Raw genomic sequence first — 23,137 nt, 5'->3', positions numbered from 1 at the left:
TGTCGCTTCTTTTTCCTGCGAGGCAGTTTTACTGCTCGCGGGAAAAAGACGCCGACGCCTCCCATTGAAATCAATGGGAGGCATTTTAGGACCGTTTTTGCCGAGTTTTGCGACGCGGTTTCCGCGTCAAAAAACTCGGCAAAATACTCCGTGTGAACATAGCCTTTATGTCCACACTGAGTTTTTTGCAGGAGGAAAATTCCTCCTGCAAAAACTGCTCCAGACGGTTTTTGCACAGCGGTTTGACAAAAACTCGTCAAAACACTCGTCGAGGCGTTTTTTTCTTCTTTCTGACTGATTGAAATGGGGTTTTGGAGGCGGGTCATGTCGCTTCTTTTTAACGCGACGCGTTTTTTTTTACTCGCGGTAAAAAAACTCGTCCAACTCCCATTGAAATCAAAGGGATGCATTTTCGGGCAGTTTTTGACGAGTTTTGCGGCACGGTTTCCACGTCAAAAAACTCTGTGTGAACAGGGCCTTACAATGCACAACAGGACTAACCAGACATTGTTTGTCATAAACTTAAGTCACACCATTAGGCCGGGTTCCCACGTAGCGTTAACGCTGCTGAATTTCCGCAACGGAAATTTGTGCTTAAATTCCGCAGCATTTTCAGTAGCAGCAAAGTGAATTAGATTTAGAAAATCTCATTGACATGCTGCGGAGTTGAAAGTCGCAATGCAGAACACTTTACACACAACTTTTCTGCATTGCGACTTTCAAATCTGCAGCATGTCAAGATGCTGCGTGTTTGGCCCATAGACTTCAAAGCGGAGCAGAAATTCAGCAAGATTTGTTTTGTTGCAGTTTTTACAGCGTTTGCGCAGCAATAGGAGCAGGAAAAACACACTGTTTGGTGCAGACTTTTGTGACCGATTTACCAGCGTTTCTCGAGATTCTGCTGCAGATTTTCTGTTGCAGAAAATCTGAAGCGTATCCTCTGTGTGGGAACATACCCTCAAACTGAAAACGGTCTGCCAAAAGTGACCAATTTCCTACGCCAGACCTACTTAACCCCTTAATGACCGGCCTATTTTGGACCTTAATGACCAAGCCATTTTTTACGTTTTTCCATCGTCGCATTCCAAGAGATATAACCTTTTTATTTTTGCGTCAACATAGCTGTATAAGGTCTTGTTTTTTGCGGGACAAGTTGTACTTTTTAATAGCACCATTTTGAGGTACATATTTATTGATTAACTTTTATTTGGGAGGGGGGGGGGGGAAATAGAAAAAAATCTGAAATTTCGCCACACTTTTTTGCGTCCTAAATCGACACCGTTTACCGTGTGGTATAAATAACACAATAACTTTATTCAGCGGGTTGTTACGATTGCAACGATACCAAATTTGTATCGTTTTTGTATGTTTTACTACTTTTACACAGTAAAAACGCTTTTTTTTCTAAATTATTTGTTTTTGTGTCTCCATATTTGAAGAGACGTAACGTTTTTATTTTTTCGCCGATGCGGTTGTACGAGGGCTTTTTTTTTGCGGGACGACTTGTAGTTTTTATTGGTACCATTTTGGAGTAGATGCGACTTTTTGATCACTTTTTATCACATATTCACAGAAAACAGCAATTTTTCCATAGTTTTTTATTAATTTTTTTACGGCGTTCAACGTAAAAAATAAATATAAACGTTTTTAATAAAGCACTAACATCTTTAACATTAAAAAAAAAATTGTGATGACACTGTTCCTTTAAATAATGTAATAGATTTATAGTCGGGGTCGTTACGGACGCGGCGATACCAAATATGTGTAACTTTTTAAACTTTATTTTGTTTTTTTAATAGTAAAGCAGTTTGTAAGGAGAAAAGCTGGGTTTTTCATTTTTTTTTCACATTTTTTTTTAAATTAACTTTATTAAACTTTTTTTTTCACTTTTTTACTAGTCCCACTAGGGGACTATAATATGCGATTCTCCGATCGCATTTATAATACACTGCAATACTTTTGTATTGCAGTGTATTACTGCCTGGCCGTTTAACACGGACAGGCATCTGCTAGGTCATGCCTGCGGCATGATCTAGCAGGCATTCACTACAGGCAGACCTGGGGGCCTTTATTAGACCCCCGGCTGCCATTGGAGACACAGACACTCGGCGATCGTATCGCCGGGTGTCGGTGGGGGAGAGAGGGAGCTCCCTCCCTCTCTCCAAAACCACTCAAATGCGGTGCTCGATATTGAGCACCGCATCTGAGGGGTTAAACGTGCGAGATCGATACTAATATCGATCTCACCTGGCAGAGCAGGGACGCTCCAAGCCCTCAGCTGCCTCTAGCAGCTGAGAGCAGGGAGATTTGACAGCTCCCTGCTCTGTTTACTTATTCCGATGCCGCGACGTAAAAAGTCTATGGCATCGGAATAAGGCCCGTTAGTGACCGACGTAGAAACACGATGGGCCGGTCACTAACGGGTTAAAAAACAAACAAAAAAAAAAAACACTGTCAGTTTTTTTTTTAGTGTACCCCTTTGTGTGTTTCATTTACTTACTGTTTCTGAGAGTGATTGGTTGTCTTCTTACAAGGTTTTGCTATTAAAAAAAAAAATCAAAAAACAATGAGTACAGTACTAGGCAGATAATTAATGAAAAACATTTTAAAAACGTTTATTGCTTTCAATGGAGTAAAATGATGTCCTGATCTATTGAACCCCCCAAAAAAAGATAACTTAGGCGCTGTATACTAACCAATCTGTCACTGGGACAGTACCCTCTATGTAGAGCACCTAACAAATGGACTACAGCCTACAGCTGTTGAACGAGAAAAAAGTCTGTGTGTTGTCAGTTCTAAGGAACTATTTTCTTAAAGAGACTGTCACCAGTTTATCAATTCCCGATCTCCTAACTAATCTAATATAGTGTGTAGTGCATGTACATAGTGTGTGTATATATAGTGCATATAGTGTGTGTGTTATAGGTTATAGTCTGTGTAGTGTATGTTTGTGTGTATGTATATATATATATATATACACACACACACACACACACACACACATATATATACACACGCTTGACAAAGGTCCTATTGTTGGACAGAAATGTCGCTGTTTGTTGGCTGAATAAACCACTTTTTTTTCACATTTGGAGTGCTGCAAGATTTCTACTTTGAGAGATATATATATATATGTCTGTGTATAGTGCATATAGCGTGTGTGTATAGTGCATATAGCGTGTGCACTAGAAGTGTATGATGCTGACGAATCAGCATTATCCACTTCTCTTCGTTAACACCCAGCTTCTGGCAGTGCACAGACACACAGCGTGTTCTCGAGAGATCACGCTGTGACGTCACTCACTTCCTGCCCCAGGTCCTGCATCGTGTCGGACGAGCGAGGACACATCGGCACCAGTTGATTCTGCAGCAGCATCGGCGTTTGCAGGTAAGTCGATGTAGCTACTTACCTGCAAACGCCGATGCTGCTGCAGAATCAACTGTAGCCTCTGGTGCCGATGTGTCCTCGCTCGTGCGATACGATGCAGGACTTGGGGCAGGAAGTGAGTGACGTCACAGCGTGATCTCTCGAGAACACGCTGTGTCTGTGCACTGCCAGAAGCTGGGTGTTAACGAACAGAAGTGGATGATGCTGATTCGTCAGCATCATACACTCCCATTCCTAACGCCCAGCTAGTAAAAGAAGTAAAAACGCCCAGATGTACACACACAATACACGCCCAGTTGTACTTTTACTTTAAACACGCCCAGTTGTACTTTAGAAAGCCTCATTTACATAAATATAAAAATGGTCATAACTTGGCCAAAAATGCTCGTTTTAAAAAAAAAAAAAAAAAAAAAAAAACGTTCCTCTTATCTACATTGCAGCGCCGATCTGCTGCAATAGGAGATAGGGGTTGCAAAATCTGGTGACAGAGCCTCTTTAACTTCTAAGTCATCACCCCTCGAACCACGTTTTATTGCCCCGGCTTGATGTATCACCTCATGTACTAATTGTCTTTGAGAAAAAAAACACAACACTTAACCCCTTAGTGACCACTAATACGCCTTTTTACGTCGGTCACTAATGGGCTTTAGGCTAGGCTGACGCCTTTTCACGTCAGCTTAGTCTAAGTCCTGCACGGGTCTCCCGTGCAGGCAGGAGCCGGGGCTCTGCTGTCTGATGACAGATGAGCTCCTGCTCCAACGCCCGCGATCGAAGTAAACTTCGATCGAGGCCGTTTAACCCGTTAAATGCGGCCGTCAATAGCGACCGCGGCATTTAACTTTGTTTACAAAGGGAGTGAAGCTCCCTCTGTCACCCATCGGCGGCCCGCGAATGCAATCGCGGGTCTCCGATGGGGTGTCATGGCAGCCGGGGGCCTGATAAAAGCCCCCAGGTCTGCCCTGGACATATTCCTGTTAGGACGCGCCGGAGGCACGTCCTAACATATTGCCTGTCAGATTTACACTGACAGGCAATAATGCTCTGGTATACGAAGTATACCAGAGCATTATAGCAGCGATCGGAATATCGCACAGTAAAGTCCCCAAGTGGGACTAATGAAATCAGTCATCAAAGTGAAATAAAGATTATTAATAAAAAGTACAGTAAAAAAATAAATGAAACCATTTTTTTTCATAAAAAGTGGTTTTATTTAGTAAAAGTGTAAAAAAAAAAAAAAAGTACACATATATGGTATCGCCGCGACCGTAATTACTCCATTAATAAAGTTAATATGTAATTTAAACCGCAAAGTGAACACCGTAAAAAAAAACTTAAAAAAAGATGGCGAAATTGCAATTTTTTTCCATTGCCCCCAAAAAAGTCATAATAAAAATGAATCAATAAGTCCCATGTACCCCAAAACAGTACCATTCAAGACTACGTCTTGTCCCGCAGAAAACAAGCCCAAAAAATCACTACATTGATGGAAAAATAAAAAAATGATGGCTCTTGGAAAGCGACGATGCAAAAACAAATAATTTTAGTTCAAAAGTGTTTTTATTGTGCAAAAGTCGTAAAACATAAAAAAACCTCCACATATGTGGTATCGCCGTGATCGTACCGACCCATAGAATAAAGGTAACATGTTATTTACGTCGCATAGTGAACGGCGTCAATTTAAAAACGCATAGCACAATGGCGGAATTTCAGGTTTTTTTTATAATCCCCCCCAAAAAGGTTAATAAAAGTTAATATAAAAATTATATGTACCCAAAAATGGTGCTATTAAAAAGCACAACTAATCCCGCAAAAAACAAGTCCTCATACGGCTATGTAGACGAAAAAATAAAAACGTTATAGCTCTTTGAATGAGACTATAGAAAAACGAATAAAATAGCTTTGGTAATTAGGGCCTAAAATGGGCTGGTCACTAAGGGGTTAAGATGTTAAACAGTCATTCACTTGCCTGACGAAGGGACCTGTGTGCTTTGAAAGCCGCATATAGAACTTTTATAGTTAGCCAATAAAGGTATCATACCAACTATACATTTGTCTTTTTTGACACAAAAGTATTTAACATTGAATATCCTTTACAATGTAAAGGGTTAATTTGCTGTAAAGCCCTAGCAAAATTCTGTAAGGCTACACGCACACATTGAGGAGTTTGGTGCACAAAATCCGCATCAAAACCGCAGGTAATTCCGCAGGAAAAATCTGCACCGAAGAGTGCGTGTTTTTAGCTGCAGTTTTTACATTTTGATGCGGAAATAAGTGCAGGTTTTATGCTGCAGATTTTTAAAATTTTTAGACTGGTCAGAAACAATTCGCAAGCAGAAACGCAAGATAAATTGACAAGTTACATATTTTCAAATCGGCACCGCAGATAAATTTTTGTGCAGAAAAAATAATCTGCGACACGTAGATGAGATTTCTTGACCTCATTTACTTTGCTGGTACTGTACTATACTGCCGATTTCCCGCACGAAAATACCCGCGACAAATTTGCACGTAATTAGTATCGTGTGATTTGGCCTAACAGTTTTTTTTAACTCACCCTAAGGCCCCGTTCACACATGTTGGATTTGATACGGATTCCGATGACATGCCGATGATTCTGGAACCCATGCATATTAGGTTTCCGCAACCCAGTCCACATGCTACTAAAAATTTTCCACGTGTATTTTTGTCCGCACCATCAAAAGAAATCCGCCACAGCAATAAGTAGCATGCTACTTATGTTGAATGGAAAAGCAGAGGATAAGCAGCTTTGAATGACAATGGGACTTAGGCCCTGTTCACACAGTTTTTTGCAGGCAGAAAAATCTGCCTCAAATTCCTTCAGGCTTTCTCTGCCTCCCATTGATGTCAATGGGAGGTCAGAGACGGAAATGCTCGAAGAAATGGCATGTCGCTTTCTCTTTCCCACGAGCGTTTTTTTCCGGTCGCGAGAAAAAAACACTTTCACCTCTTATTGAAATCAATAAGGAGATTTCGGCCGTTTCTTGCAGCAGTTTCCAACGCGATTTCCGCGGAAAAAAACAAACTGTGTGATTTTGTGTGGATCTGTTACACGCTTGAGTCACATCTGCGTCAGAAATCAAAGGGAAAGCCTCAGATTTTTGCTGTTGAAAAACACATTGAACTTTAATGGCAACGTAAGGCTATGTTCACACGGAGTATTTTGGGGGAGGAATATCTGCCTCAAAGCTCCAAACGGAATTTTGAGGCAGATATTCCTCCCCCAAAATACTCCGTGTGAATAGCAATTATCGCGCCGTTTTTCGTCCGCGGCCATTGAGCGCCGCGGGCAGAAAACACGCTTTCTCCTGCCTCCCATTGAAGTCAATGGGAGGTCGGAGGCGGAAGCGCCCGAAGATAGGGCATGTCGCTTCTTTTTCCCGCGAGGCAGTTTTACTGCTCGCGGGAAAAAGACGCCGACGCCTCCCATTGAAATCAATGGGAGGCGTTCTCGGGCCGTTTTTGCAGAGTTTTGCGACGCGGTTTCCGCGTCAAAAAACTCGGCAAAAGACCCCGTGTGAACATAGCCTAAGAACCGAGCATTAGTTCTCCTTACATCCTCACAAGCACTGCCCCCTCCCTTAAGGCTCCCTTCACATAATGTTGTTGACCTAAGTTTATCGTGTAAGTCAGGAAATCTCCTAACGTACACTATAAACAACGTAGATGATAATTCACAGGGCGCCATTATGTCCTTTTAGCCTACGTCGGGCTGGTAGATGTCGGTATACCTTATTTTTGAAGGATGGAATAGCGTAGTAGACTTTGCTATTCCATCCTGAGAGATTTCACAAAAAAAGTATACCGCTCCTGACATTAGTATGTGGACAGTGATGTCAGGAGCTCCCCAGACAGCGCATCACAAGTGCTCTGCCCGTGGACTTTGTCCCTGGGAAAGCTCCTGACATCACGGTCCATATAGGTAAAGTGATGTCAGGTGATTCTCCAGGGTCAGAATCCCTGGCCAGAGCGTTGCAGACGCACCGGCTGTGGACTCAGGCTTTGCAAAGCTTCTGACATCACTTTACATCTATGGACATCAGGAAAAGCACCAAAGTCCCTGGGCAGAGAGGTAGTAGAAGGATCCAGCCCTGGGAAAGCTCTAGACGTCCCTGCCATTCATGGACAACTACTTCAAGAGTTTCCCCTGGGCCATCGCCCGGGCGACGTATCCCACTGTATGCCATACAGTGGGATATAATTTGGCTAAACAGATCAAAATCCAGAGCATTAACCGGTTACTGCCTGCTCCATGGTTTCATTCACGGTGATTGACATCAGCACCAAAATCAGTTAATGCGTATAACGTATAAACGTGAGTGCCACACTTTCTGTTGCACATCCCCAGTAATGGAGGGCCCCAGAAGACATGGCTGTTTGGGGCCCAGAAATTCCTGATGGCAGCCCTGCCAGCAACACAGCGTGATCGTATAGTATACAGCATCAATTCTCGCAAGTGTTTTCAACTGGTGATACCGATTGTTTCACAGCTAGAACTGCCATCCTTGTGTCATATGAAAGAACACCGCGGTTCTAGGTGGTCCACAGCCCGAGATATGGCTGTTTTAAGTGATTCCCCTTCCCTCCAGCCTCAGTCTCTCACACTGTGTGAAGCAGCTTCATACTGATAGGACAGTGTCATAGGCTGTGAGGAGGCTCCACCTCAGGAGAATCGCTGCCGTTACCTCCCACTTGTCTAATCAATTGACATATTTTGAAAAATTCCCATAACTTTGCAAATAAACGTTTTTTTAAAACAAATCGCACTGTAGTTATCAGCAGCACAGCGGCTATTAGATTAGTTAGGATATAGGGAATCGATAAACTGGTGACAGTCTCGAAGGCTAGGGCTACAAAGCGACTTTGGCTGCAACAGAGGACGCGCAGCCAAAGATCGCAGTGTGAGAAATGGTGTCTCGGATATATGGCAGGGAATTCCCACTGGATCCTAAGATATACCTGCTGGGCTGCATGGGAGGGGTGGAAGAAGATAGGGCTGAACTGTTATCCATTAAAAAGGTACTATATCACGCAAGATAATTGATTGCTAAATACTGGCTACAGGGGGATCCCCCGGAGGTTTCTGAACTAGTGAGTTATGTTACTTGTACGGTGGCTTTGGAGCGAAGAATTTATGTGAAACGTGGAGTGATTCATAAATATGATAAGCAATGGGGTAAATGGGCACAATACTATGGATTGGGAGGTTAATAAAAGTGGAGTGAGATATACCAAGGGATAGAGACATGGACGCGCAGGGGGGGGAAGGGGTGTGGAAGGGAGTTAAGGTTGGGGGGTGGGGATGTTATTAAAGAACCATATGGGAAATATGTAATGTATACACAGAATTTATACGAAAAGATATATGTAATGTAAATTTTATTTTGCTGCTAAATGTGGATTTATAGCAGATGACAGATGTATATTGTGTATTTTCAATAAACAGTTGTTTGATTTAAAAAAAAAAAAAAAGATCGCAGTGTGCCCCTTTGTGCATCACATGGAATTAAAGTGAATACGGCTGGTTGCCATGACAGATCAGTTTTTTATTTTTTGCGACTGTCTGGTTGCGGTCACAGCAACCTGCGGGTCGCAACACAGTGACATTCACTTTAATTACCGTATGTACAATTCATGCAGGTGGACAAAGCGACCTGTGTAACAGCAAGAGCTGCCATATTGCCCTAGCCTTAAAGGAGGTGTCTGGTTTAAGCAAATTCATTTCGTTTTTTGTAGGACTACAAGTTATAAAATTTTCCGATATGCTTTCTGTAATAAGTACTCACGCTTTTCAAGATATTTGCTTCTTGTTATTCAGTAGGAACATTCATGGTTTACTTCCAGTGAATAAAATTCTGTCCATGGTCATGTGATGGACACACAGGTGAACGGCTCGTTATAGTAACAGTATGGGCACATTCACACGTGGCGGAATTGCTGTGGAATTCCGCTGAGGACAGTCCACAGTGGAATTCTCCAGCGGCCGTTTTTTACATCTGTTTCTATACATTATTAGGAAAGTTAGTTCAGACGTTGCGGAAAACTCCACTTCGGACAATAGGCTGAGGTGCGGAATTTTCAGTCCGCAGCATGCACTGTCTGTTGCGGAGAAGAAGCAGAATTTCACTGCGTATTTCAGCCTTTGCAATGCAAATACTGAAATCTGTGGCAAGTCCGCTGTGTTTTCTGCAACGTCTGAATTACCTGTCAAATATGCAAATGTTGCTGCAGATTCGTTGCGTAGTTGCCGCAAATCTGCACCAACATTTGCTGCGGAAAAATTCTGTCACGTCTGAACGTGTCCTATGTGTATCAGAGCTGTGTCTTGTAACTATCCCAGCACCTGTGTGTCCATCACATGACCATGGACAGAATTTTTTCCACTGGAAGTAAACAATGAATGACCCTACCGAATAACAACAAGCAGAGATCTTAAAAACCGTGAGGAATTAATGCGGAAAGTATATAGTAAAATTGTATAAACTTAATTATACAAAAAAAACATTAATTTGCTGAAAGTGGACTAACCCTTTAAAGAGGCTCTGTCACCACATTATAAGTGCCCTGTCTCCTATATAAGGAGATGGGCGCTGTAATGTAGGTGACAGTAATGCTTTTTATTTAAAAAAACGATCTATTTTCACAACATTAGGAGCGATTTTGGTTTATGCTAATGAGCTTTCTTAATGCCCAAGTGGGCGTATTTTTACTTTCGACCAAGTGGGCGTTGTACAGAGGAGTGCATGACGCTGACCAATCAGCATCATGCACTTCTCTCCATTCATTTACACTGCATTAGCCATATAGTTATATCACTATGTGCAGCTACATACACAAGCCCTAACATTACTACAGTGTCCTGATAATGAATACACATGACCATCCAGCCTGGACGTCATGTGTACTCAGAATCCTGACACTTCTGAATCTTTTTTGTGAGATTCCGGCAAGTGAAACGAAATCTCGCGAGATTACGGAGCTAAACGAGCTTTCGTTTCACTTGCCGAAATCTCACAAAAAAGAGTCAGAAGTGTCAGGATTCTGAGTACACATGACGTCCAGGCTGCATGGTCATGTGTATTCATTATCAGGACACTGTAGTAATGTTAGTGTTTGTGTATGTGGCTGCACATAGTGATATAACTATATCGCTAGTGCAGTGTAAATGAATGGAGAGGAGTGCATGATGCCGATTGGTCAGCGTCATGCACTCCTCTGTACAACGCCCAATTGGTCGAAAGTAAAAATACGCCCACTTGGGCATTAAGAAAGCTCATTAGCATAAACCAAAATCGCTCCTAACGTTGTGAAAATAGATCGTTTTTTTAAATAAAAAGCATTACTGTCACCTACATTACAGCGCCCATCTCCTTATGTAGGAGATAGGGCACTTATAATGTGGTGACAGAGTCTCTTTAAGGAACCTGGCAATACAAACCTGCAGTAAATTAGAATACAGTGAAGACTTACTGTTCACAGGTGGTGGGGTACATAATGGGTACCCGTTAGTTTCACACCATCCCATTGGAAAGATGTCCATGGACTCCAAATGCACAATGCATTCTGGAACAGGGGTCTTCAATCCTAGTGAACAATGAGATATTAGGGTTAAGTTATGTAAAAACATTTATCAGTCTAACGTTTGTTTTTCATTTTTAATAGTTTTTATAGAGACAAAATACATAGTTATACAAATCACAATGTGGTCAGGCTTTAGAACTAGTGGAACACAAGGTGGCCTGAGATTTGTTTTTTTTTAATATGACCTTCCTTTCTTCAAACTAATTTGAAAGTAAGGGCCTGTTCACATAAGAGTTGGCTTTCCGTTGAGAGGTTCCGTCGGAGGCAGTCGACTGCGCTATTGATTCAGTCAAAAAAACAGAAACCTGACGGAATGGTGACAAACGGAAACCATTAGCAAGGTTTCCTTCACCATTGAGATCAAAGGTGATGCAAACGGAAGCTAAGGTTTCCGTTTGACATTCCGTTGAGGGGCTCTCCCGACGGAAACCCTCAACGGAAAGCCAACGCTGATGTGAACAGGCCCTAAATGTCAAAAATGGACATAGAAATAGGATATAATAAATGTTCAGAGTTTATTATAGTCAGGTAACATAGCTAGTAAGGTTAAAAAAGTCCTTCTAGTGCCGTCTATTATTTTGCTGGGTTGAGCCAGTGTAAAGCAAAAACCTCTATGAGGCAGTCACCAATTAGCCCCTTTTAGGAGGAAAAAAAGAATTTCTGACTCCCAATGTAGCAAACCCCATTAGCAACTTTCCATCTCCAGCAATCTAATAAAGACAACATATAACAACTTTCCATATAAATATTCAGACACATGGGGGTAGGTAAAGGCTCAAGGTGCAAAACTTCAGTTTGGTTCTCCTTCGCACCAGCCTACGGAACTTCTCTTCACAGCCGGCGGCCCACATGTAACTTTCAGCTGCATCGCTGGGACACGTCAATACAGCACAAGCAGCCAGTGGCATTTCGAAAGTTTTAAAAGATCAGGGGCACAAGCCCAAAAACATATGTTTATATTTATCTAGCTATTTGAGATAGCATACCTATAAGACTGCTACCCCTATAGCAAAGCCACAGAATAGAATTAGAAACAGCAACTCAACAGACAGCATCACACAGCATAGGCTTAGATACAACAGCTCAGCAGACAGCATCACACAGCATAGGCTTAGATACAACAGCTCAGCAGACAGCATCACACAGCATAGGCTTAGATACAACAGCTCAGCAGGCAGCATCACACATGATAGGATTACATATGGTTGACAGATGTGGTGTGGGGGCCCATAGACCCACTAGCTTCAAAGCCTGGTCACAACTGGGACCTCTATAGCTATGCCACTGTCCAGCCCTTTTAAATGAATTTCATAAATTGACCATCACATGATCCTGTGGCTGATTTCTATAGTCTCAGAAAAATCCCCTCCTATGAGGATGCTTTCTTCTGGACACAGTGGATGCCCCCCTTATAATATTTACAGGCCTGGTTATTAATAGATAATTAATATATAAAAGATTAATATTGAGATCTAATGCAGCCACCCCAAAGCCGTCTTTTTCTTCTAAACTAAACTTTAATGGATTTTCAAGCCCTGTAATTGTTTTTTTTTTTTTATAAAACCCTACCTGTTTACAAACTATGTACTTACCTTTTAGGCTATGTTCACACGCAGTATCAAAAACGGCTGAAAATGACGGAGCTGTTTTCAGAGAAGACAGCCTCTGATTTTCAGAGCATCAAACGTTTTTTTTCCTGGTTTTTTTTTTTGTAGCCGTTTTGGGAGCGTTTTTGCTATTGACAATGAAAAACGGCTCAAGAATTGACACGCACATCTTTTTATGGGTTAGTTTTTTTGTGCGCCGTTTTTTCAAACGGCCGCATAAAAAAAAACGCCTTGTCTGAACGAAATGTGTTTCCCATTGAAATTAACAGGCAGATGTTTGGAGGTGTTCAGCTTTTGTTTTTTCAGGCATTTTCTAAGTGTTTATGCCCCGAAAAAGGCTGTGTAAACATACCCTTAAACCTCACACCACTCAAATGTTCCCTGGTCTCCCGCCGCTCCTCGTTTTTGCCACTGTAGGGATGAAGTGTCGACGTGACAACGGCAGCCAATCGATGGTTGCATCAGTGGCATATCAAATTCACTGAGGTCACTGCTACGACCAGTGATTGGCTCCAGCGGTCACATGGCAGGAAGACAACAACCCTATCCATAGCAAATAAAAATTCAGTGTTTCAGTCTCCTCGTTATTTTTCCTCTCCCCGCCACTGTCCCTATATTCCCTTTGTTGTTCTGCATCTGCAACTCAGAGAATTTCTAGTAAGGGCTAGTTCACAAAAAGTATTTTGGCGCCGTTTTTGATGCGGAAACAGTTCGGAAACTGTGCCAAAAAACGCCAGAATTCCCCTCTGAGCGGTAAAAAGTGCTTGCAGGAAAAAAAAAAAGCGACAAGGCCGTTTTTCGGGCGTTTTAGTCTCTGACCTCCCATTGACATCAACGGGAGGCAGAGAAAGCGGATTTCGGAAGCATTACCATTGAAATCAATAGGAATGCAAATGGAAGCTGTGGTTTCCAATTGGCTTTCTATTCATCGGTACCTCTGACGGAAAGGTTGATCGGAAGTCCAACGTTTATGTGAACAGGCCCTTTAGCACAATTTTTTGCACTGGTGTTTTACAATGTCTATCATGGTCACTTATTTTGAACACTTAGCAAGGGGAAATAAATAATTTGAGGACGAAGACCTTCAAGCTGGAGCCAGACGTAGAGGCCGGTGACTCTCTTTACTGTGGCGATGCAGATGTCCTGTAGCTGGAAGGGATTGACGGCCTCAAGCTTCATGCGTTCCTGAAGAACATGTTCATTCCTGGCCTGCACAGAGAGAAAAACCATGATGGTCATAATGCGCTGGAAGGAGTTATGGAGTCTATCACAATCAATGTTTCCTATTAACAAACTGCTTAACCCTTTCATGACCGGGGGTGTTTTGGGCCTTGATGTCCGGAGCAAAATGTCATCATTTGGAATGCTGTATTCTAAAGGTGAATATTTAATTTTATTTGTAAGTCTACCAGCAAAAAAATTGGTATCTTTATTTCTTTGTGGGACGCACTGTTTTTTTTTTTTTTATTATTATTTTAAATGATAGCAGATATCAGTCAACGGTGTAGGACTTATTTAGGTAAAAACGGTCAGACAGGACTAAATAAATATATATATATATATATATATATATATATATTTTTTTCCACTTAATTCCATGTTTTGCTTCAAGGTGGTTTGTTCAATGAATAACATACACCCCAAAAATTAATCCTCTAATTCTCATGTGCAGAGCGATGCCTAACGTGTACATTGTGCAACGTATGATGTCGCTATAGCGCCGAAAACAGAGACCCTATTTTAGCGTTAAACGTATTTCTCCCTCTCTTAGCTATAGATGTGGGTTCGGAGAGGTTAGCACTCTTAAGTTGAGGGGGGACTATTTTATTTCTCCCTTTTTTATTGTTTTAGTATTTTTTCCAACTTTAGTTATATTTTTATATACCTAGTATATTTATTTTTACTATTTCACAGGGTACTCCAGCAACTGCCCAAATCCAAAAGTGGCGGCTTCTGCATTTAGGAACAGTGTTCAACGTGAATCTGCTCTGAAAGTCCACCATGTCTGAACACGGCGTAATGGTTTCCAGCAAGTAGTGCAATACAAGATTTTCAGCGGCTATGTAGTTTTGATATAGACTCCGATAACCTAGGCTATAAAAACAATGTAATGTTCCTGAGCAAACTCATGCGGGTAGCAACAACTGGCAACCGTGTCTAATACATATTCAAGACAATAGAATAGCTTCCCACTAGTCAAAATTATCATTTTGTCAACAAAGACAACCAATAGGACAGGAAGACCCCTTCGCAACCTAATGTCCCTAGAGTATCTGGATTCAATGACAAAACAACAGAAGGCTGTTTAATGGCAAAAATAAACACATTCCTAATTAATTGTGAGATGTTACGTTCTCAAGCAAGTTACTACTTCATTGGACAACATCTCAGAATTGTTGGTAACTTCAGGTAATATGTCTAAATCTTCCCTTGTTGTCATTTCATCATAAGGACACCGGTAAGAGTATATTGAGCTCAAATGTGAAGCTTGACTACTCATTATTTCCCAATTATTGGACAATCAGAATAATAAAAAATAAAAAAAAAAGTATGTTTCCTAAATTCTACATATCTACATTTAGCCACTAGGTGACACTACAGGGCAGACTTTTGCAGACCATGGAACTTCATGCATTATGTCAGAAAACATCTTAAAAGATACAATGAACCTAAACATATACAGATCTTCAAATGCGGTGCATATTAATGAATTCTATTGTTCTCTGTCAGCAGCCACTTAAGGCTGGGAAGATATGAACTGTAATGTTCTTCAATGGGTTGGCTGTCAATAAAAGTATCCGCCCTCATTACTATTGACTTTTGAAAGATCTCCAGTTCTGTAACATTTGCATAATTTAGGTTGCGCTTTTTAACAGAGATACATTAACATGACGTGAGAAAAATAACATTTTGATTTATCAATTTGTATAGATCAGTTGTACTCCGTCTAATACTAGCAGCCACCTCAAACGTGCAATTTAGGGATTATTCAGACGAACGAGTAAAAACTCGGTCGTGATAAACGGCAGTTTTTCATGTTTGAGTCGCACCCGTTTTCACAGATCTCTCATAGACTCGAGTCTATTGAGGGATACGTGAAAACTGACAAAAATAGGACATGTCCTATTTTTTCACGAGCCCTTCACACGGTCCATTAAAACAACGGCCGTGTGAACAGCCCCATTGAAGTACATGCACCTGTGTGGCGACCGTTAAACCCACGACTGTCACATGGACGATATATATGTTCGTCTGAATACGTAGATAGATAGATAGATAGATAGATAGATAGATAGATAGATAGATAGATAGATAGTGATCATCTATCTATGTGCATAAATAAGGTATATAGATTCTATTTATTTACTGGAGAGGAGAGATGAGGAACTATTTTTACCGCCATGTCTTGGCTGCAAGCAATTGCTTTTGTTTCCTTTGTCCTGCTAACAAAAAAAACCCGCGGTGTACATGCAAGAAAGTCTAGGAAACCTGCTAGGTTTCAACAGTGAAAAGCTCACCTCGGGGAAACAACTGTCAGGAGCAGCTTGGGCATTGCAATGAGTCAGATATTTATCCCAGACAAAGGCCTCTTCCGAATAACCTGCAGGAGCAGAATGACAAAGTGAGACGTGTTACCTAGACTTATCAGATGTGGGGGGGGGGGGGGGGGGTCATACGCATAGTGAATTTGGTGTGTATGTATTTTCCACAGCCTGTATGCAATGCTTCTGCAGCAAAACATTCAAGTAACATGTGGATTTTGCAGATTTGATGACTCCTACATAGAGAAGAGATAAAGTTAAATCCGCAGTGAGCAGAATGAGCATGCTGCAACTTAGAAAATATGCAGCATGCTTTGATTTCTGTGATGCAGGAAAGTGGATAAAAAAAATCTCATCCACATGCAACAGTTTTTGATTTTCCGACCAGAAATCCAGGGAAGACCTGTTAACGCCTTAAGGTGCTTAGTGTACAGCGACATCGTTTGGCATCGCTGTAGAAGAGGCTGATGAGCACTCGTGTGAGCGCTTATGCGCTAAGCAGGAGCTGTAATTTACAGCTCCTGATCTTAGAGCAGCCTCCTGAACACAGCTGGGATCGGAAAAAATTCCAACCCTAGCTGTTTAACTGTTGGATCACCGCATGATCAAAGGGAACTCCCCTCTTTGATCTAGACATCGGAAACCCGGTGACGTGATCAAAGACCAGGAAATCCCTCTGCAGTTAGCCCTGGGGACATAGAAAGGACCCCAGGGCTGTCTGTTCCGCTTGCCTGCTGTTAGGGCACACTATGTGCTGCCCCAGCAGAAGCCAGTGTCAAAGTGACATAGTATAATGTATTAGCATACAGGAATATGCTAATATATTAGAAGTAAAAAAATAAAGTTGAAAGTAAAGTTATCCCTTAATGGGATTAAAAAAAAAAATGTTACAAAAAAAGTCATTATTTTGCATAAAATATATTTTATTGCCCCACATTACATAAAGCCTACACATATCAGGTATCTACATGACCGTAATAACCTGAAGAATTAATGACAGGTTAGTGTGAAACGTGAACGGGATAAAAAAAAAAAAAGAAAAACTATGCAGAGAATCGCTTTTTCCTATATTCACGCCGTAAAAAATACGTTTTTTTCTACCCCCTTAAACTGCGAAGAAAAAAAAATACTATTTCTCCCGCATAAAACAAGGCCTCATACAGCCACGTCAATGAAAAAAAGAAAAAAGTTATGGGTGCTGAAACACAGAGAGGCAAAAACAGAAAAATGTAGCTTGTCATTAAGGCCTTTTCAGGCCTGGTCATTAAGGGGTTGAGTGTTAGACACTTTTTAACTATGCCAGAATGATACATTTGGATAGCAAAATAAAGTTTTCAGACATATACCGTGGCATACCTATAGTCCTCTATAGGCCAAACCTATGGAAAAAGAATATCTGTTTTGCACTATATATGGACTTACCAGGAGGGGTCCGGACAGTTAGACCCATCTTCAGGCTCCAACGTGCAGGAAGAATTTGTGGGCTATTTCTGTGGCAGATTATGGACTGGCGATTCCTTAAATTCTCAGGTCTAAGATCATCTAGCTCAACTAGGAAATACTTGTCATTGAAGACCTGTGGGACAGAAGGACCTCTGTCAAAAATAACATGAAACAAGTAATATGTATAGTCGAAGTTTAACATGTTAAAGGGAACATACAGGTGTTTGTTATCTGCTATAGATAGGTTCCCATCAGGAGATCTCAGAGTTAGCTACTTCTGATGGGTGTCTGTTTTCACATACGTCAAGGGTGTTCCCCCAGGCAGAAAAGAACTACCATGGTAAGATACAAGCACAGAATTTTTTGTTTATTTTGAAAAAAAAATAAAATTTTTTTTTTTACGATTTTCCAACTCTTAACCAGTTAGTGACCGGCCCATAGTCTTTTTACGTCGGTCACTAACGGGCCTTATTCCGATGTCATATACTTTTTACGTTGCGGCATCGGAATAAGTAAACAGAGCAGGGAGCTGTCAAATCTCCCTGCTCTCAGCTGCCAGAGGTAGCTGAGGGCTGGGGGTGTCCCCGCTCTGCCGGGTGAGATCGATATTCGTATTGATCTCACCCGTTTAACCTCTCAGATGCGGTGCTCAATAGCGAGCACCGCATCTGAGTGGTTTTGGAGAGGGGGAGGGAGCTCCCTCTCTCTCCCACCGACACCCGGCGATACGATCGCCGAGTGTCTGTGTCTCTAATGGCAGCCGGGGGTCTAATAAAGGCCCCCAGGTCTGCCTGTAGTAAATGCCTGCTAGATCATGCCGCAGGCAGTAATACACTGCAATACAAAAGTATTGCAGTGTATTAGAATAGCGATCAGAGAATCGCATATTAAAGTCCCCTAGTGGGACTAGTAAAAAAGTTAAAAAAAAAGTTTAATAAAGTTAATTAAAAAAAAAGTGAAAAAAAATGAAAAACCCACTTTTTCCCCTTACAAACTGCTTTACTATTAAAAAACCAAAATAAAGTTAAAAAGTTACACATATTTGGTATCGCCGCGTCCCTAACGACCCCGACTATAGAGCTATTACATTACTTAACCCGCACGATGAACGCTGTAAAAAAATAAAAAACAACGGAAAAATTGCTGTTTTCTGTGAATCCTGACTTTAAAAAAATGTGATTAAAAAGTGATCAAAAAGTCGCATCTACTCCAAAATGGTACCAATAAAAACTACAAGTCTTGCCGCAAAAAAAGCCCTCATACAACTGCATCGGCGAAAAAATAAAAACGTTACGGCTCTTCAAACATGGAGACACAAAAACAAATAATTTTGAAAAAAAAGCGTTTTTACTGTGTAAAAGTAGTAAAACATACAAAAACTATACAAATTTGGTATCGATGCAATCGTAACAACCCGCTGAATAAAGTTATTGTGTTATTTATACCACACGGTAAACGGTGTAGATTTAGGACGTAAAAAAGTGTGTCAAAATTTCAGATTTTTTTCTATCCCCCCCAAAAAGTTAAAGTTAATCAATAAATAATATGTACCTCAAAATGGTGCTATTAAAAAATACAACTTGTCCCGCAAAAAACAAGACCTTATACAGCTATGTCGACGCAAAAATAAAAACGCTATAGCTCTTGGAATGCGACGATGGAAAAATGTAAAAAATAGCCTGGTCATTAAGGTCTAAAATAGGCTGGTCATTAAGGGGTTAAACATAAGTAAAAGGTGTGAGGGAGGTTGTGTAGGAGAAATAGATGAGGAAACATTCTAAGGCCCCATGCGCACAAACATGCTTTTGCGGCCACAATTCCCCCGAAAATCCACGGGAGAATTGCGGCCCCATTCATTCCTATGGGGCCATGCACATGACCGTGGTTTCCACGGTCCGTGCATGGCCCAGGAGCCTGGCCGTGTTCTGCGGTCCAGGATCATAGCAAACAATGGCCACGGCCATGTGCACGGCCCGCAATTTGCGGGTGGCTCGCGGGTGACACTCCACCCCCGGCTGACCCGAAAATCACGGCCGTGCACATGGCTACGGTCGTGTGAATGAGGCCTAACACAAACGAGGTAGTATGAATCGTACATAGGTCCATTACATACAAGATGTGATCATCTGAGCATCCAGGGGGTTTTACACTGGGCAATTATCGGGCAAACGATCGTTCATAGAACGCTCGTTGCCGATAATTGTCTTGTGTAAACAGGGCAGCGACCAGCAGATGAACGAGAAAACGCTCGATCATCTGCTGATCGTGTCGTTTTAAAAAAGTTAAATATTATCGTTGTCGGCAGCGCATCTCCCTGTGTAAACAGGAAGACGCGCTGCCAACATGATAATAATGTATGGGGAAGAGTGATCGGAGTAACGACCGCTCGCATTGGCCGGTGTAAAAGAGCCATCTTAGATTGAAAAAAAAATGTCCAGCAGAGATAATGGTAATTTCAATACACCTCATACAGAAGAGTAAAAGAATGTTATTTGTGACAAAATCATAACTTTATATTATATTTCATTATAAAATTTAGGACGTAGTCCTGTATTAGAAGAATTGGTTATTCTCAGATAGTGTTAACAGGCAGGAAGTGAAAAGGAAAAAACACATGCCAGTCAACCCTTAAGTATATACTACAAAGGAGGACACAAAAGCAAACTTTATAAAGGCGAATATGGAGATAAAGATGGTTCCAAATATCATGTGGCATATTGAAAACATTCCCACTATTTTAGTTAGATTCTTTCGGTAACACATGTATGAAGGATTTCCATAGAATAAAAAAAATGGTCTGGACTTCGGCCTACTTCTGGAGGATAGTACTCACCCAATCCATTTTGGGAGGACACTACAGGGTGTGTAAATAATCAAACTATAGAAGTAGAAAACTGTATTTGCTCTGCTCATTAGACCACATCAGCAAAAAATAAGAAAACGAAACCCAGACAAGTCAATAACACTGCGTTACCTTTGTCACTGTTGCAGGTACAATGCATGATGGATCTTTGGAACTTATTGCCTCTATTTTCATGCCAAGTAGGAATGTATGGCTGGGAATCTTTGGCTGTTCCTAGAAAACACATTAATGATAGAAATCTAAAAACTTTCTGAAACCCCCAAAAAATATCGATTTTATTTCTGAGCAAGTTTGCATTAGAGTTTCCCTTTAAATGTTAATGTTCAGGCTGTTGCATAGCAATACAGGCTGAGATGCATAAGGGTACGTTCACACGGCAGTGTCCGTTACGGCTGAAATTACGGTGCTGTTTTCAGGAGAAAACCGCACCGTAATTTCAGCCGTAAAAGGCAAGTGCAGGCGTGTTTTGCTGCGTCCATTACGGACGTAATTGGAGCTGGCTTTCCATGGAGTCAAGGGAAAACAGCTCCAATTACGTCTCAAGAAGAGACAGGCACTTCTTTGACGCGGGCGTCTTTTTTACGCGCCGCCTTTTGACAGCGGCGCGTAAAAAAAATGACCGTCGGCACAGTACATCGTAAGACCCATTCAAATGAATGGGCAGATATTTGCCGACGCTTTTGAGCAGCATTTTCGGACGTAATTCGGGGCTAAAACGCCCGAATTACGTCCGTAAATAGTGTGTGTGAACCCAGCCTCAGGGATACATATGGATTGTGTGTTATCGGTCACTATATATGGACAGCACAGGAGAGTGAACAAGATAATAGTTACTCTGTGCTGGAAGGAAGACAGCTGCGTAAATATATTTTTTGTTATAGATTTATTTTTATTTTTTTAATCAGTGTACAGTCCCGGCCAAAAGTGGAGACTGACACAAATTTTGGTTTTCACAAAGTCTGCTGCTTCAGTGTTTTTAGATCTTTTAGGCTTCGTTCACATCTGCGTCAGGGGAACCCACAAACAGAAACCATAACTTTCCATTAGCATTCCCTTTGATTTTAATGGTAACGCTTCCATTGCGAATGGTTTCCATATAGCTCTGTTCCGTAAGGTTTCCGTTTTTTTTAACAGAATTAATAGCGTAGTCTACTACGCTATGGATTCCGTAAAAAATCCGGAAACCTTACAGAATGGAGACAAACGGAAACCATTAGCAACGGAAGCGTTAGCATTCCCATTGATTTTAATGGTAACGGAAAGCTATGGTTTCCATTTGGTATTCATTCATGGGTTCCCCTGACGGAACGGTCTGACGGAACCCTGATGCAGATGTGAACGAATCCTTAGTCAGATGTTTTTATGGCATACTGAAGTACAATTATTAGAATTTACTACGTTTTTAAACGCTGACAAATACAGCAAGTTTATGCAAAGACTCAATATTTACAGCGTTGACCCTTCTTTTTCAAGACTTCTGCAATTCGCCCTGAAATGCTGGATATCAGCTTCTGGGCCAAATCCTGACTGAGGACAACCCATTCTTGCCTAATCAGTGCTTAGAGTTTGAAGATTGATGACAAATTCTCAATGGGATTGACATCTGAGGAGTTTCCTGGCCATGGACCCAAAATTTCGATGTTTTGTTCACAGAGCCACTTCGTTATCACTTTTGCCTTGTGACATGGTGCTCGATCATGCTGGAAAAAGCATTGTTCATCACCTAATTGTTTCGGGATTGTTGTTTATTCATTGAAGTATTCTTAGGCAAAATTGTGAGCCCTTGGATGAAAAGCAACCCCGCACATGAATGGTCTCAGGATGCTTTACTGTTGGCATTACACAGGGCTCATGGGAGCGTTAGCCTTTTCTTCTCCAGACAATCATTCTTCCAGATGTCCCAAACAGTCTGAAGGGGGCTTCATCAGCAAAAACAGCTTTACTCCAGTTCAATCCCTGTGCTTCCTGCAGAACGTCAGTCTGTCCTTGATGTTTCTCTTGGAGTGAAGTGGCTTCTTTGCTGCCCTTCTTGACACCAGGCCAGCCTCCATAAGCCTTCGCCTCACTGCGTGTAGATGCACGGATACCTGCCTGCTGCCATTCCTGAGCAAGCTCAGTACTAGTATTGAGCCAATCCCAGAGCTGAATCCTCTTTAGGAGATGGTCCTGGCACGTGATAGACTTTCTAGGGTGCCTTGAAGCCTTCTTCACAGCAATTGAACCTCTCTCCTTAAGTACCTAATGATCCGATAAATGGTTGATTTAGGGGAAATCTTACAAGCAGCAACGTCCTTGCCTGTGAAGCCCTTTAGATGCAAAGCAATGACTGCACGCATTTCCCTGGCAGTAAACATGGCTAACAGAAGAAGACCATGATTTCAAGCATAATCCCCCTTTTAAAGCAACCAGTCTGCTCTTCTATTTCAATCTTCACGACCGGGAAATCAGCTGCCTTGCCCTCGTTAACACTTTCTCCTGAGCTAATGAAGATCACTGAAATTAAGTTAGCAAATAATTTTGTGGCATGACTGAAATGCAGTGGATATGAATTTTATGTGGTTAAAGAGGATCTGTCACTTTTTTTATTGATTCCCTATCTCCTAACTAATCTAGTAGGTGCTATGATGCGGATTATGAACATTTTTCTAAATACGCCAATTTGGCTCGAATAGCCAAATAGGAGGGGACACTTCAC

General features: G+C 41.5%; 1 protein-coding gene and 1 long non-coding RNA gene across 6 annotated transcripts in view; one reads left to right on the top strand and one right to left on the bottom strand.

Annotated features, from left to right (window-relative positions):
* LOC142658058 (uncharacterized) overlaps positions 1 to 23,137 on the top strand; it is a 204,097-nt gene that overhangs the window by 14,136 nt on the left and 166,824 nt on the right. The window contains exon 4 of one of the 3 annotated variants that reach the window (XR_012850028.1): positions 14,509 to 15,364. The exons of the other annotated variants lie outside the window; for them this stretch is intronic. This is a non-coding gene — a long non-coding RNA (uncharacterized LOC142658058). Of the gene's footprint in view, positions 1 to 14,508; positions 15,365 to 23,137 lie in introns of those variants that run through there. 3 annotated transcript variants of the gene reach the window in all.
* SFMBT1 (Scm like with four mbt domains 1) overlaps positions 1 to 23,137 on the bottom strand; it is a 141,415-nt gene that overhangs the window by 47,112 nt on the left and 71,166 nt on the right. For all 3 annotated transcript variants that reach the window (XM_075833745.1, XM_075833746.1, XM_075833747.1), the window contains 6 exons: positions 20,554 to 20,655; positions 17,559 to 17,712; positions 16,113 to 16,195; positions 13,677 to 13,803; positions 10,877 to 10,990; positions 2,501 to 2,540 (listed from right to left, as the gene is read on the bottom strand). In XM_075833745.1, the coding sequence (XP_075689860.1) occupies positions 2,501 to 2,540; positions 10,877 to 10,990; positions 13,677 to 13,803; positions 16,113 to 16,195; positions 17,559 to 17,712; positions 20,554 to 20,655 (620 nt within the window). The remainder of the gene's footprint in view (positions 1 to 2,500; positions 2,541 to 10,876; positions 10,991 to 13,676; positions 13,804 to 16,112; positions 16,196 to 17,558; positions 17,713 to 20,553; positions 20,656 to 23,137) is intronic.

The sequence above is a fragment of the Rhinoderma darwinii genome, chromosome 7 (genome assembly GCF_050947455.1).
Source record: "Rhinoderma darwinii isolate aRhiDar2 chromosome 7, aRhiDar2.hap1, whole genome shotgun sequence".
Classification (NCBI taxonomy): Eukaryota; Metazoa; Chordata; class Amphibia; order Anura; family Rhinodermatidae; genus Rhinoderma; species Rhinoderma darwinii.
This window is presented reverse-complemented; position numbering and strand designations above follow the sequence as displayed.